Source organism: Perognathus longimembris, chromosome 18 (assembly GCF_023159225.1).
Source record: "Perognathus longimembris pacificus isolate PPM17 chromosome 18, ASM2315922v1, whole genome shotgun sequence".
In the NCBI taxonomy this organism is placed as follows: Eukaryota; Metazoa; Chordata; class Mammalia; order Rodentia; family Heteromyidae; genus Perognathus; species Perognathus longimembris.
In genome coordinates this window covers 7,273,034-7,288,106 of record NC_063178.1, presented here as the reverse complement: position 1 = coordinate 7,288,106, position 15,073 = coordinate 7,273,034, and the positions used below count along the sequence as shown (strand labels likewise).

The 15,073-nt window shown below is 45.7% G+C and overlaps 1 protein-coding gene across 1 annotated transcript in view; it reads left to right on the top strand.

The window, feature by feature from the left end:
- Positions 1-15,073, top strand: part of Sfmbt2 (Scm like with four mbt domains 2) — a 136,071-nt gene that overhangs the window by 14,055 nt on the left and 106,943 nt on the right. The window contains 3 exon segments of the mRNA XM_048367408.1: positions 821-953; positions 7,246-7,340; positions 9,580-9,820. Of these exon segments, the coding sequence (XP_048223365.1) occupies positions 821-953; positions 7,246-7,340; positions 9,580-9,820 (469 nt within the window).

Genomic DNA, 15,073 nt, shown 5'->3' with positions numbered 1-15,073 from the left:
AAACAAGTTGAAGGATCTGTTTTGAACCTCAGAACTTGCCCTTTTGCTCATGGTTCTTTGGTTTACTGGGACAGCCTCAATTAAAATTTTTTTTGCATCACTGATGTTGATTCCTACCATCAAACCATGTGCCCTCATTTTTGCTTTAGTAAATATAGTCATCTGTACTCCAGCTGTGTTGGATGAATGCGAGAGACTCATGTTTTTCAGGTTTATGTCTTTGAGTGTCATTCTGTTTGGTTATTCGTGAATTTATCTTCCCACTGGCAAGATGCTTAGATTTGTGGTTAATGAACCAGTCAAGGTATTCTTTATAATTTCTTATTTTGTATCTGGATCAAGAAATAGCTTTGTTCCCTCCCCACTGTGTCTGGCGTAACACTTTACATGCAAACAGGTAGGTAGTCGAATGTGTGCTGAACCTCATTCCTGTGTTGGGTACCGGATACATTTCTGTATTTTTTTTTTTTGCCAGTCCTGGGGCTTGGACTCAGGGTCTGAGCACTGTCCCTGGCTTCTTTTTGCTCAAGGCTAGCACTCTGCCACTTAAGCCACAGCGCCACTTCTGGCCGTTTTCTGTATATGTGGTGCTAGGGAATTGAACCCAGGGCTTCATGTATACGAGACAAGCACTCTTGCCACTAGGCCATATTCCCAGCCCTCCTGGTATTTTAAGTTCCAACATTACATTTTGCTTAAACGCTATCCTGAATTGGTAGCAACTCTGAGAAGTTAATGTTACTATGGGAGAGCTTAGAAATGAGTTTATATGGCTTAATATCATTAAAGTGCTCTGATGTTTACTCTTGTTTGCTTCCTACAGGATGAATTAAGGGACGAATATAGTCGCTTCTCAGACATGGAGAGCAGTCGGTCCCTTCACAGCATGCAAGATTCTTCATCTTTGGAAAAGCATATCAGCTCAGCCAATGGAAATGGAGATCTTGATTCAGGTATGACTTTCCTTTTGGTTTCTTCCTGAAATGTTCAGGAAAGCAGTGGAGAGGCATTTCCAGACCTCACATGCCTCCTGTCTCTGGGATTGTCTGTTTTGTCTAAGCTATCTGTGTCCCTATACCAGGGCTTGGCTGGTGTTCTACTACTTGGGCCATGCCTCCAGAACTGGTTTTCTTTGCTGGTTATTTTAATGACAGTGTCTCATGGAATTTTTTTTTTTAATGTCCAAGCTGGCTTTAAAGCTCCATTTTCTGGATCTCAGCCAGCTAAGTGGCTTGGATTATAGCTGTGGGCCACTGTACTTAGTCCATGACTACATCATTTCCAATGTTGTATTTTCAAAATGGTCTAAAAGCCAGCTATGTCGTATTATTAATGAGCTTCCATTTTCATGCAGCTGTAATATATCTTTGTAGCTTACATCGATTGTGAAATTCATTGATGTTAATCTGCTGTCAGTCTAAATTATCCTATGGCCTACATTTGTTTCCTGCTATGTGGCTCTTGTGTCTCCTCCTTAGAATTTGCATAAGTTTTCTTGTGGCCAATATTGGGGTGGTGCTTATCTCTAAAATATTCATTCATTCATTCAGCAAGTCAACCATTGTATTTTTGTGGTGCTAGGGTTGAACCTCAGAATCTGGACCCTGTGTGTCAGGCAGTCCACTGCTGAGCTACACCTCTAACCCTTCTTGGTGCTGGTTATTTTGGAGATAGGGTCTTCATGCCATGGCATGTGACTGGACTGTCATCTACTGTTAGCTTACCATCAGTACCACTGTGCCCGGCTTGTTCCGTGTGGACTGTCCTACCTGGGGCGGACTTGGGACCACTGTCTTCCCAATTTCAGCCTCCTAAGAAGCTAGTATTACAGGTGTACCCTATCATGTTCAGCTGTGGGTTGAGAGATGGTCTTGTGAGCTTTACCGTCCAGGCTGCTCTCATCCACTCGTTCGTAGTCTCCCAAGAGGTGAGCCACTGGCCCCCCAAAGATGGGGCTAGAAATCTTAGAGCAAGCATTAAAGCTTTGCTTTACCATTGAGGCTGACTTCACTCTTGAAACCCATGTCTTCTAGGTTTAAGCATTTGAACTATTGACTGTATGACCAAGTATGATTCCTCAAGTATTTATTATTATTGTTTTCACTTGTTGACATGCAAAATATCTTCAAGTCTAGAACTAGTTTTTGGGGGAAATTTGGTTCTGAGGTCTACCAGGACATGCTCAGGGATATGCAGAGATTTAATGCTGGGGGTGTTTTCGGAAGAGTTTCAGGATCAGCCCAGGTAGGAAAGACTGTGAGACTCTTTTTTTGCCAGTCCTGGGGCTTGAACTCAGGGCCTGAGCACTGTCCCTGGCTTCTTTTTGCTCAAGGCTAGCACTGTACTACTTGAGTCACAGGGCCACTTCCGGCTTTTTCTATATATGTGGTGCTGAGGAATTGAACCCAGGGCTTCATGTATATGAGGCGAGCACTTTACCACTAGGCCATCTTCCCAGCCCTTCAGGATCAGATGTGGAAGGGAAGGAAAGTTCAGTGTTCTTTCGAGAATTTTGTATGGATTTGAGAATTAGGGGTGATGGTGTCCGAGTGTGAGTTCAGACAGATAATCAACATTTTGTATTCTTTATGAGCATTAACTCCCTTATCTCTATTTTATTTATTTATTTTGTTTTGGTCCTTAGGCTTGATCTCAGGGCCTGAGAGCTGTAACTTAGCATTTTATGCTCAAGTCGAGAGCTCTATGACTTGAGCTACACCTCTACTTTTGGCGTTTTTGCTGGTGAAATGGAGATAAGAATCTCCCAGACTTTCCTGCCTGAGGTGGTTTCGAACCATGATCCTGAGAACTTAGCCTCTTGAGCAGCTGCAATTATAAGGATGAGTCACCAGCACTTAGCTTGTTTTTTATGGTTGTCTCTCCCCACCCCCCAGTGGTGGGGACACTCATGTAGGTCTTTGTGCTCTGATGAGATGACTGTTCTTGCCCCTGGTGTCCTTCAGTGTAAGGTGGACCTCCAGGGTGGCGATGGCTTGAGTTGCTTTGAGTTATTTACACTGTGGTTCACAATTGCACAATTTTCTACTCCTTACGACTGTATGAACTCTGAATATTAGTACTGCAAAGAAGGTCTAGTCCCTTCTTGTCTCTTCCTGAATTTTGAAAGCACTTAGTAGCTGGTCACCTGTGGTGGCTCATGCCTGTAATCCTGTAATCAAAGCCAGCCTGGGCAAGAAAGAAAGTCTGTGAGACTCTGATCTCCAATTAAGTATGAAAAAGCTGGAAATGGAGCTGTGGTTCCCCCAAAAGAGTTCACTATCCTTGAGCACAAAAGTAGTTCAAGCCCCAGACTGGCAAAAACTCCCATACCCTCCCTTCTCCCTCCCCCCACCCCCCAAAAAAAGCCAACAAAACAAAATACTGACGTAAGCGTGCATACACAGCAGTATTTCGTTCATTCAGCTTCTAGCCATTCTCAGATCTTTTATTAGATAGTGGTTACAGGATTTAATATTCAGCCTTGCAAAATCAGCCTCATTTCAGATTGGAAAATGGTACAAACACAAGATTTAACTCCTCAGGAGAAAGCACGCATTTGTTCATAGCATATTTGACATGGACTCCAGCTTTTGATAAGGCATTCTCTTTTTTTTTAATGTTTATTTTGGGCTATTCTGACACCGCAAATAGCTTTCTGTTTCCTAAAAGTGGATCACTGCTGCTCATGCACACCAGTTTTCTCTCAAAATCGTGATATTTTCTTCGCATCTTTTCACAGTCGGGTTGCATGACGTCATGAGGGAAGTGCCTCCCAGTGGCTCAATTTATGGTGGCAGAAGATTGTCAGAGTTTCCTTGATGAAATGTTTATGGGTTTAAGAGGCTTATGAATCAGCTGTAAATATTTGCTTTGGGTTTATGAGACCTCGCCTCATAACATTGTATGTGTTTATCTACTGCTCATTGAAATGTCTTTAGAGAATCAACTGCTTGGGGCTCCTAGGCCCAGCGATGTTCTATTTTGTAAATGATTTTATGGTTCAAACAATACAGTTCAAGTCACCAGTGGCTGGGCGTACAGTTTTTATTTTTCAAATCCCATTTTGAGCCTGACTTTTGGGGTACTTTATAAAGTCTTTCTCTAGCCAGGGAGGGAATGATGGAAGTTAATGTCTTTTTGATTCCACTGTAGGGAGATACTGGGAGCTCTCTGATTTTGTCTTGTCAAGTTGACTAAATAAATAAGTGAGCCCCAAAGGAGATAAGAGCTCATTACATTGGGGACAGGACTGGAAATGTAGTTTGTAGCGGATTAAACTTTGGTAAAAGCGGAATTTTCTGCGAAATACGAATAGTGGGGATTAGAATTTTATGAGGGATACGTAGAGCTACAACAAAAAGTCTCGGAGTCTCAGATTGAGGTCCTGTCTCCCCTCTCCTCAGGAGTCATGGAGATGAGGGTTCTGGGGCCTCTAAACTGAGGTACCAAGAGCAAGTAGTAGACAGGGTCTGCTAGCACAGCCTGGATGCGAGTAGGTATTTTTGGTGTGAAGGGATGAATTGCTTCCGTTCATTTGCAACAGCTGACATTCTCAGGACCAGGGCCGCTGGCCTTCTTAGGCTGAGGACTCAGTTTCCTGCCCAGGTCTTCTCCCAACTTTGCTTCACTTCTTCCTCATCCCAGGCTCCCGGGACTCAGCCCTCGCTTGTCCTCTGGATGGTGGGTGCTTGGATGATGGGTTCTGCCCCCGCCTTGTGTGTCTGGCTGAGGGATCTTGGAATGCTTCCCACCACAGAGTGACAGATGCATCAGGCACTGTGGCCTTCATCCCTGATGGACAGGGGGGGGAGGGGGGTGGAGCTTCTGAGTCCTGACAGGGAGCTCAGGAGCGGTGTTTACTAAGCTCAGCTCTGCAGCCCACCTTCCTCGGAGGGTGACAGTGGAGTCCCTCACTTTTCTGAGCTCCTGGTAGCTCTTGTGGGGGTGTCCATCTGTCCTGTTGCTTGGAAAGGTTGTTTGGCCGAGTGGGGAGTGCGGAGCAGAGGGCACACCCCAAGTCTTTTGATGGTGTCTGGCTTTGACCCTGGGGGCTGTGAGAGGACTGGGTGAGAGCCAGACACGTGGTCAAGAAGTCTGGACAGGATCTGCAATCGGCCCGAGTCCTCAGACACCAGAAGGTTTTGGCAAAGGCCCAGTGCCGACGCAATGCCCTCCACTACTGGATGAGACAGCAGACATGCTGTCCAGATGTGCTGTTTAAGGACAAGGTAACACAGATAGGGCCGACAGCTGCCGCCTGGCCTGTATTCTAGAATACGACTGCCTTCTCTTTGGGTGGCTTCCCTGTGCCCCTGCAAGTGGAAACGCTACCATCATCTCTCCTGAGCTAGAGGCGCAGGACCCTTTAACTTCATTAATCAATACATTTTCTTTTGCCAATACTAGGGTTTGAAGTCAAGACTTGGGCACTTTCCCTTAGCTTTTTTTTTTTTTTTAACCCAAGGTTAGCCTGAGCTCTACTTCTACTTTTTGGCAGTTAATTGGAGCTAAGAGTCTCATAGACTTCCCTGCCTGGGTTGGCTTCAAACCTTAGTCCTCAAATCTCAGCCTCCTGAGTAGTTAGGATTACAGACCTGAGGCACTGGAGCCTCGCTCTGCTATTAACTCCTTTTGAGAAGCCCGTTTCTGCCTGAGTAGGCCTGAGTCCCTTCTTTATCTCCTGGCTATTTCATTGTAGGTCACTTTATTGGAATAACATTTGAGAGGCAATTCTAAGGGACTGGGGTTTTATAAGGCAACAGTTACCGTCCTTGCCTTCAACTTAGCATCATCTAAATTTGTAAAAACGACCCCTTTCTATCCAGTTCTGGGACACTGCAGAGTAGAATTAAAAATCCCTAGTAGAAAAAAAGATCTAGCAATAGCTTCCAAAAATAGAACTTTCCTACTCAGGCCCTCAACCCTTTAGCCCTGAACTGCTGGACAGATGTGCCCCTCCGTACCAACCACAGGCTGGACAGCATTTCCTCATCACCACGAAACCTTTGCCTGGTGCTTGTGAAAGACTCATGGGTCCAATGGCACCGTCCATTGAGCATTACTGAAAAGGAAGAGAACGTAACTTTGTGAAGCTCTCATTTGCATGTTCCAGCAGAGCTCCCTGCTGTGGGTTCTCGCGTGTGATAGCCTGTGGTGGATAGGTTAAACTAACACGTGCATTTCTTAACTCTTCTGCTAGAAAGGATAACATAGCATTTGTGCTGCCCGAATCCTAAAATGCGTTATTGCGTGCTCTCCAGTGGTGCCTGTGGGATCTTAAGGGGTGGCCATAAGTGCTTTGGGGAATCCCCTGATTTCCTGCAGAGCTTTAGTTGCTGGGTCTGTGCAGACTTAAAGTAGTTCTGTTTGTTGTTTTTAAAGTTAATTCACTTTATTGTTATCATAAAGGTGAGGTGCAGAGCGATTACCATCACAAGTCTGCTAGTGAGTATATTTCCTTTCACAGAGGGTCTTCTGTTCCCTCACTTTCCCCCAGGCTCGCCCTCCCATCGTTCTGATGTTTTTAAGAGCCATGTTGCACATTTGATTGGAGTCCCTCCGCTTGTTCCCTGTGACCAGAGAAGCCTTGTTCTGTTCTAGTGAGTTCTGCTCATGTGAGTGGCCCTGATCGATCTTGTCTGTCAGGCGAGGGGACCTGGACAGGGGCCGGCAGGCAGCTGGTCTCTTTGTCACCAGCTTGCAGGGTGGCTTCACACCCCAGCAATCCTTCTGGCCTTCCATTTTCCCCCCTTCTTAAAATGCCATTGAAGTTACTGTTTGGTAAAGTCAAGCCCCTTGTGGCAGTAGTAGCTGAAGAAAGACACTATTTCATCACCTTAGTGATGGTAGGTAGTGATGGTAGGTAGGTGGTAGGTATTCAGTAGAAAGACAGGTTAGGTGCCTGTGGGCCTAGGGTACAGACCCAAGTGCCTGGACGTGCCCTGCCCTTGCTCCTCCATTCTTCACAGGGTAGGGCATCCGGACCCATGGCAAAGGAACGAATGCATTACTGTGCAACAGGTCGGGCTCGAGATAAGTCCCTTTCGTGTGTCCTTACTGTTGGCTTGTTCAGGGTAGCCAAATAGGCTTTTCACCTCTCTTACTAAGGTTTCGCAAAGAATTCGGCGTGTTCTTCGGCTGGACTGATCTGTCTCTCCCATCGAGGGTTCTCTACACCCAGTGGAAGGCCAGTGCCTTTCCGTGCTTCACCCTCTTACTGACTTTCTTTGTTTTAAATCTCTGCAGAGGAAGGCTCGAGCTTGGATGAAATCGGCTTTAACTGGGGAGAATATTTGGAAGAGACAGGAGCAAGGGCAGCTCCTCATGCGTCCTTCAAACACGTATGTACAGCAGCTGATCGCCTCCGACCTTTGCGTGGGATGGGGGAGGGGCTTCTGTACAGCCAACCCATCGGAAGGAAGGAGCAAAAAGAGCAGAGGAAACGTGGCCATGGTTTTACAGGGCAAAAGAGAAGATAAGGAAGTCTGATTTTTCACTGATAGCTGCAGATCAGGTGGCTTTCAGGTAAGCCTGATTCTAATAAGTAAAAAAGCCAGCAAACCAGGCAAGAAGATGTAATACGTAATGTTTTTTTTTAGTGGCCATACTAGTACATATATGATACATAACATTATATAGACATAGTTGTGTGTATATATATGTGTATATATGTGTGTGTATATATGTATATATGATGCTTATTGTATTAGCACTGGCGCTTGAACTCATGGCCTGGAAATTGTCTCTTATGTCTTCTACTGAAAGTCTGACTGACTTTTCTGCCGGGGTTGACATCAAACCAGGACCTTCACATGTGAGCCTCTTGAGAAGTTAGGTGTATATTCTTATATTGAGCTGATGTTTTGATTTTGAAAGGACACAGAGGAGTTTCATAGTTATTTGTAGTTTGATGAGTCAATTTGGAAGAATAACCAGAAATAATTCTGAAAATACTTATATTTAACCAAAAACATCATTCTTACTAATATTAAGAATATTATACTATTAATGAGCATTATTCTAAATATTTACATTAATTAATATTTCTTTGGATAATGCAAATAACATGCCTACGAGAGGACAACAAGCCTAGAAAACTGAAAAAATAACGACTTCCTATCAGATTTTGGCTAAAAGTGAGACATTGGTACTATATTATCAGCAAGGAAAAGATTGAATTTCTGAGACCTGATTCATAGTTAAGAATATTCTATTCATAAGCGAGAATGGAAATCTCAGCAATATTTTTTTTTTTAAACTACCTGGGTTCTCCAGGGCAAAGATTTAGCCTGAGTTTCAAAAGGAACTCGGTTTCCTTTGGCTTCCTGGCTGAAGAAGAAAGCTAGAACTTCCGGTTCTTTATTTCACAGACCTTTCATTCTTTCTGGAGGTCATGTTCTTTTGAAAAGGGATCTGTGGGCCTGTGTGCCCTTGTGAAGGTCATGTGTGGATCCCCTTTGTGTAAGAGTGGATGTTGGATGTGACTGGGGCCATGTGGCAAAATCAAGAGCTAAATGAGAGAGCAGAGCACCCCCCACGCCTTACTTGCACGTGCCAGGGTGGGCGATGGTTCCTCAAAAGACACAGTAACAGATCTCTGGTGGTAGCTGGGGTGAGTTGGTAGTTTGCTGAATGCTGTTGGGGAAAGAGACATGGATTGACCACTTCCTCCTTGTTGTGCAAAGAAGTCCTTGTTTTCTTCCTGGGAGAGTCCCTCATTCTCAGGTTCATCAGTTTCCCCACTTCCCTTTCAAGAGCACTGGAAACCCTTGACTGCCGAGCCATGATTTTCCTGCCATTATCTTTCCTGATGCCTGTGGGCCTGGAGGCCACCTTTGGCACCTGTCCTTCAGGAGTAGCTTTCCCAGGTCTACAGGGCAGTTTTTTTTTTTTTTAATGTGGGTGGTACTAGAGTTTGAACTCAGGTCCTTTGTACTTGCTCTCTTGGTCCTCTGCCACGTGAGCCGCACTTCCAGCCTCACTTTTCACTGGTTATTTTGGAGATGGAGCCTTGTTGACTTTTCTGTCTAGCTTTCACTTGTGGTCCTCTGGATTTCAGCCTCCTGAGTAGTTAGGATCACAGAGGTGAGCCACTAGCACCCAGCTTGTATGTCAGCTTGGAAGGAAAAGTAGCATCAGGCACTGAGATGAGTACCACACTGCCTGATTGTTTCTTTTAAGCACCTGCTGCTCAGGGACAGTACAAATATCAGCTTTGGACTGTTAAGACCCACCAGACTGAAAGCCTTTTTTTTTGTAGGAAGCTGGAGGGAATTTATGTGCCCAGATTTATCTGTCCAGGGTTGGCTTTGAACCAGGATCCTTTAGATCTCAACCTCTTGAGTAGCTAGGATTACAGGTGCAAGCCACTAGCGACCAGTGATCTGTTTTCTTTTTATTCTGAATGTAGCTTCTGGAAAATGTAGCATTATGCTTACAACTCGCACAGAAAAATGCATGCCTGTATTATGGCAAGAGAAATAGACTTTTCAAGTCCTCTCATTTTAAGCAGTTCTTACCGTCTTCAGAAATAAGCGTCCAGTGGATTAAATGGTGTTTCTTTGTTTCTGATTTCTTAAGGTGGAAATTAGCATTCAGAGCAACTTCCAGCCTGGCATGAAGTTGGAGGTGGCCAACAAGAACAACCCGGACACCTACTGGGTGGCCACGATCATCACCACGTGCGGACAGCTGCTGCTTCTGCGCTACTGTGGTTATGGGGAAGACCGCAGGGCTGACTTCTGGTGTGATGTGGTCATAGCAGACCTCCACCCCGTAGGGTGGTGCACACAGAACAACAAGATCTTGATGCCCCCCGACGGTGAGCCCCCTCCACTGAACGAAGGCCAGTGGTCATCCCACCACAGGCCTGTATTCACTGTCACGTCAGAAAGAACCGCATGGGAAATCCTCCATGGATTATTACCGAAGTCGTCAGGTTCTTTACACATTGTGCTTGGGCTTCCTTAGCTGGAAGACATGGGGGAGTGGCTTCATGTCCACGTGGCAGGCCCGTCTCTGGCCGCTGAGCTAGCTGTGGCCTGCGGGAGGTGAATGCGTTGGAATTCAACCCTTCTGTGTTTAGCGAGTGGGACAGGAAAGCGGATGGGATGCTTAGGAGTGAGGCCTTGTTCATTTCCTCTGGTGGCTGGCTAGGTTGCTTTTCTTCACGGAAGCAGATCCTCAGATCCTCAGCCTCCTGAGTAGCGAGGATTACAGGCCTGAGTGACTGGCACATGGCTTCCGAATCGTTTTAATCTTTCTTGTTGGGGAGAGTCAGAAGTATTTAGAAAGCTAAAAGACGGAGAACTGACATCCCTCAGCCCGTGGGGATGAGAGACCCGTTTAGTCACTGTAAATCCGTGGTTGTCTATTGGAGGTGGTTCATGTTTCATCCCCCCGTGGACGGATGGAAATGGCTGGGAGCAGTTTGGGTTGGGCTCCTGGTGGGAGGGAGTCACTCGTGCTAACACTCAGAGGGTCCATATCAGGATGCTGCTATACTTCCTACAGGTGCTGAGGTTCAGAGATCCCATTGGAGAAGAATGGGCTGTGTTGGGATCTCTGGGACCCCTCTCCCCACTTCTCCAGAGGAGATGCCCAAATTCCAAACTATGAAAGAGCACTCGGCTTTGTCTCCTGCCCGCAGAAGGCAAAGCACGCTCTTGTGGATCATGTTTAGCCGAGAAGAGAGTTGTCAAAAACCTCCCTCCCCCCCACCCCCCGTCCCCTCTCACGTGTCAGAGGTTGGGGCAGAAAGGAAGGCTTCGGGGAGACAGTCTGAGGGTTTGAACTGGTCTCACCCGCCCAGGGGGCGGGCAGAGGAATTTATTATGGTGACAAAGGTGGAAGGGGAGGGACTTGGGGTGACTAGCTAATTGGCTGAACTGGGCTGCCCATCAGGTGATGTCATGAAACTTCCTCTGTGGGCGGGGACCACAATCCCCCAAGGGCCAGGGCTCTGACATTAGACATGTGGCGGAACCAAGAGAGGCGGGACCGCTTGCTTCTCTTCCGGTTGAGGCCTAAACGAAAGGTGGGAGGGGTTCCCTCCCACACTGCTCCAGAGCTGGGGGAAGGGTAGCGTGAATCCCCAACAGCCTGGGGGTCCAAAGGCACTAAATCTCATCTGGTCCTCATAATATGAACACTGAATTCAACCAAGTATTTGACGCTCAGCGCCCCTTTTCTGCGTTTCATTGTATGGCCTCGTTAGCATTGTTAGGTGACAACATTAGGTGCGCTCTCTTTTCAGTGTGTGTCATGTCCTCATTCACACTGAGATGCCTGGTTTTCTCTTGAAATGACAAGTATGATTTTAGAAGTCACCAACAGCTGCCTTAGCATTTTAATTTTTATCCTTGTTTTTTGAATCATAGGACATCATTCTTCATTTTTCTGACTGAAAAGAGGATCTGGTTTATTTTTTCTATTTACTAGTCTTTGTAACACATAATTGATTGCTTACTAAGGAGAAAGAGGGTCATGAAAAATGGCTGGAATTGCATTTATGTGACAGCTCTGAGGACTGAATCTATTGGCTTGGTTTTAGCTGACATCTTGACCCTTTGTTGTCTCAGAAGAGAGCAGGAAAAGGGTTTCCTTTGCTTTCATCTTTGTGTCTTCTCTGTCCTGTCCTTGGGAGTTGTTTCTTTCCTTCCTCTTCCTTTTTCAGCTGTCAACTTTTTTGGATTGCAAGGCAGCCTACTTATGTTCTCTCGATTGATTTTCCCTCAGTGTGGATTGTGTCTCAGCTGTATTTTTTTGCTTCTAAAATGTAATTCACATACCATAAAATTCATCCCTTGAACGAGTTCTATTCAGTCATGTGCTGGTGGCTCATGCCTGTAATCCTAGCTACTCAAGAGGCTGAGATCTGAGGATCACAGTTTGGAGCCAGCCTCGGCAGGAAAGCCTGTGAGACCCTTATCCCCAGTAAATTATTCAGAACAAGCCAGAATTGGTGCTGTGGCTCAAGTAGTAAAGCTCTAGCCTTGATAAAAGAAGCTCAGGTACAATGCCCAGGCCCTGAGTTCAAGCCCCAGGACGGGCACACGCTACTGTCACTGACACCAGAATGTTTTTATCACCCTAAATTTTTCCTTAGTCTTCCAATCCTACTTTTTGTTTCCATAGACTTTCCTATTCTGAGCATTTTACAGATATGGAGTCTTGTGGCATTTGTTCTTTGGTGTTTGGTCTCTTTCCCTTAGCATAATAACCTCAAGGCTTATCCATATTGGCTCTTATATTAGGATTTTTTTCTTTTTATATGGCTGAGTAATATTCCCTTATATGAGTCTACCACAATTTCGTTTTCCATCCATCCAGTTAAGGGACAGTAAGCTCCGTGCTGTGAGCTTGCTTGTCTTTGTCCCCCAGTGCTAGCACGTACTGCCTGAGTCTTCAGAATTCTCAATAAAGTCGGTGAGTGGTGGAGAAATTTACACAGAATTCTGTGTAAAGCTTGTTCAGACATCATTATTGTCACTAGGGCAATGATTGTGTAGTCTCTCTCTCTCTCTCTTTTTTTTTTTTTGGCCATTCCTGGGCCTTGAACTCATGGCCTGAGCACCATCCCTGGCTTCTTCCTGCTCAAGGCTAGCACTCTGTCACCTGAGCCACAGCGCCCCTTCTGGCCGTTTTCCATATATGTGGTGCTGGGGAATCGAAGTGAGAGCTTCATGTGTAGGAGGTAAGCACTCTTGCCACTAGGCCATATTCCCAGCCCTGTGTAGTCTCTCTTAACCTTTCTTCCTTGCATTTCAAGTTTGTATTGTCTGTGTCTTTCTATCTAGCAATATAAGCTTTTATTTTCTACTTGTTCTTGGAGGGGCACTGTTTGGGTGAGCCTGGAGAATGGTTGTTAGAATATTCATGCTTCCTCTTAACTCCCAGTTCTGCATATGCAACTTCTAGAGTACATGGGTAAATAGACACAGCCTTGAGCAGAGCAGTGCACTGTGGGCTTTTTTGTGTTTTATTTGAGTAATATCTGCTCCAACTATCCCAGACACAGGCAAAACTGGTCACAAATGACATTTTCAGAACTTGCTTTGGATTTAAACGGACACTAAGAGGGGAAGATTGAATGTAACATTTGATTTTCTTGTTTTCCTGTGTGTTCTGATCTGTCATAAGGTCATTCCGGATGGATGCATTGTACCAGTGGGATACTGGGGGGAATACCAGTCCTAGTTAAAGAAAGAGATCCGGTCCCTCCAGCTCTGTAGTCCAATGCCAGGCACACATGTTACTCACATAGGAGGGGCCAGACGATGGGTGTCTACCCTTGGGCCCCCTCAGAGGGGGTTCGTAGAGGGGCCTCTTGAGAATCAGGCCTGATCTCTGTCCCGGGCCCTGCCGTGTCTGTGGCTGGGCCCTCTTGGTCCCACATGTGACTTAAGCCTGACACTTGAGGAGTTAACTACACTTCAGTTAGTAGCTGCTCTAGTTAGGAGTTTTACAGAGATGTTCCAGAATTCTGAGTGGAACAGTCCGATAGCTCCTGGATTCACGGATCCTGCCTTTACCTGAGAGAAGAGGCTTAGTTGATTCATCAGCTCCTGTCTCACACTTGGAAGAGAAATGTGGCTGTAGTCACAGTTTCAGAAACCATCAAATTTGAGTCCCACAGGCTGGGCTATTAGCCAAGACATAGGCGCCTGTGAGTTAACAAGTTCAGCATGAAAAATGGGAAAATGCCTAGAAAAGGGAGCCCATTAACGTGACAGAAAGATCTGAAGTCTGCTCAGCAGTAAGTGACCCTAAATTGAGGATTTCTCCAGTGCTGGTGTATAAAGAACTTAAAAGAATTTATAGGTAATCAATACCGACTTAGAAATCTTTAGTCCAGGGAACAAAGTCAGGAAATCTCAAGGTCATGGGGCAAGAGGTCTTATTGATTGCTGGAGGATGGGATAATTATTGCTTTGTAACCAAAGGCAGGCAGTGGTTGTTTTGAAGGGACTCAGAATCTATGTTAGGAATGGGGGAGTTGTGTTTGTGTGATTTTTTGCTTAGAGAGCTGGGGGAGTTGTAAATTCTACAACTTTACCTGGCTGATGTGATACTGATGTGACACGAAAGGTTCTGTCTGGGAAGCTCTGGATTCCCAGGAACCAGAATGGCAGGGCTCTGGGGCTGGAGCAGAGATCTGAGATCTTGGTTCCACCATTCACTCAGCTTCCTAGGTGAGCACTCACTGCTTGCCAGAATTCCCACCTTTGAAACAGTGGTCTGCAGAGCCTTCTGATGTGAAACTCTGTGCTTTGTGGATAATGAGGTTTGTTTTAGAACGAGCATCCATCCACACACGTCAGGAATCTGTCCTAAGCGCGAAGCACAGGCGTCAAGTGTCTGTGTTCCTGTGGGGACCGGTGAAGCTCCAGTGGATTGGGGGACATATTAACTAGGATAGAAGATTATTTCGAGTGCCTGGGTAGGATTCGTCTCAGTCAGGAATTAGCACCTCTGGTCCCTGTCTAAAACACAGAGAAAGAAGTGTTCTCAGCCCTAGCCTGAGTGGTCTAGGCCTGAACGTGGAGTGGTGGATGGGGGATGGATGTGTGTGGGGACACATTTATTGCTCTCTGTGTCCCCTGGGGGAAGCGGGGCTCCCCTTGTTGGATGGAGGCTGCAGACATTTTGGATGCATGCAAAATAGTCTCCTGTCTTCTTCAGTTGTTTCATTGACAGAGAATACGTTTTTGTTATTTTGTTTTTTTTTAGATGATCCTTTTATGGGGCACATAGAACTTCTTTACTGTTTTCGTATTTTCCTGCCCTGCTGTTTATTAATTTTATCTTTTAATTAAGACAAGGCATTGTGTTTACATTACCTGTCATGTGGAAGGCAGAACAGAAGACAGCATTCCCAGCGTGTGCTCTTATGATGGGATTCCAACAAACAGAGAACTCCATTAAAAGGACATTTTCAGAGAGACGGATTCAGTGGCCAATTGGCTGCTCAGAGAGCAGTGTTGGGGAAGGGGGTAATCTTTCATATGAAAAGCATGAAGAAGCCTACATTAAAGCATCTCTGAATGTAGAGTTGGGGAGGGGGAGGATGTTT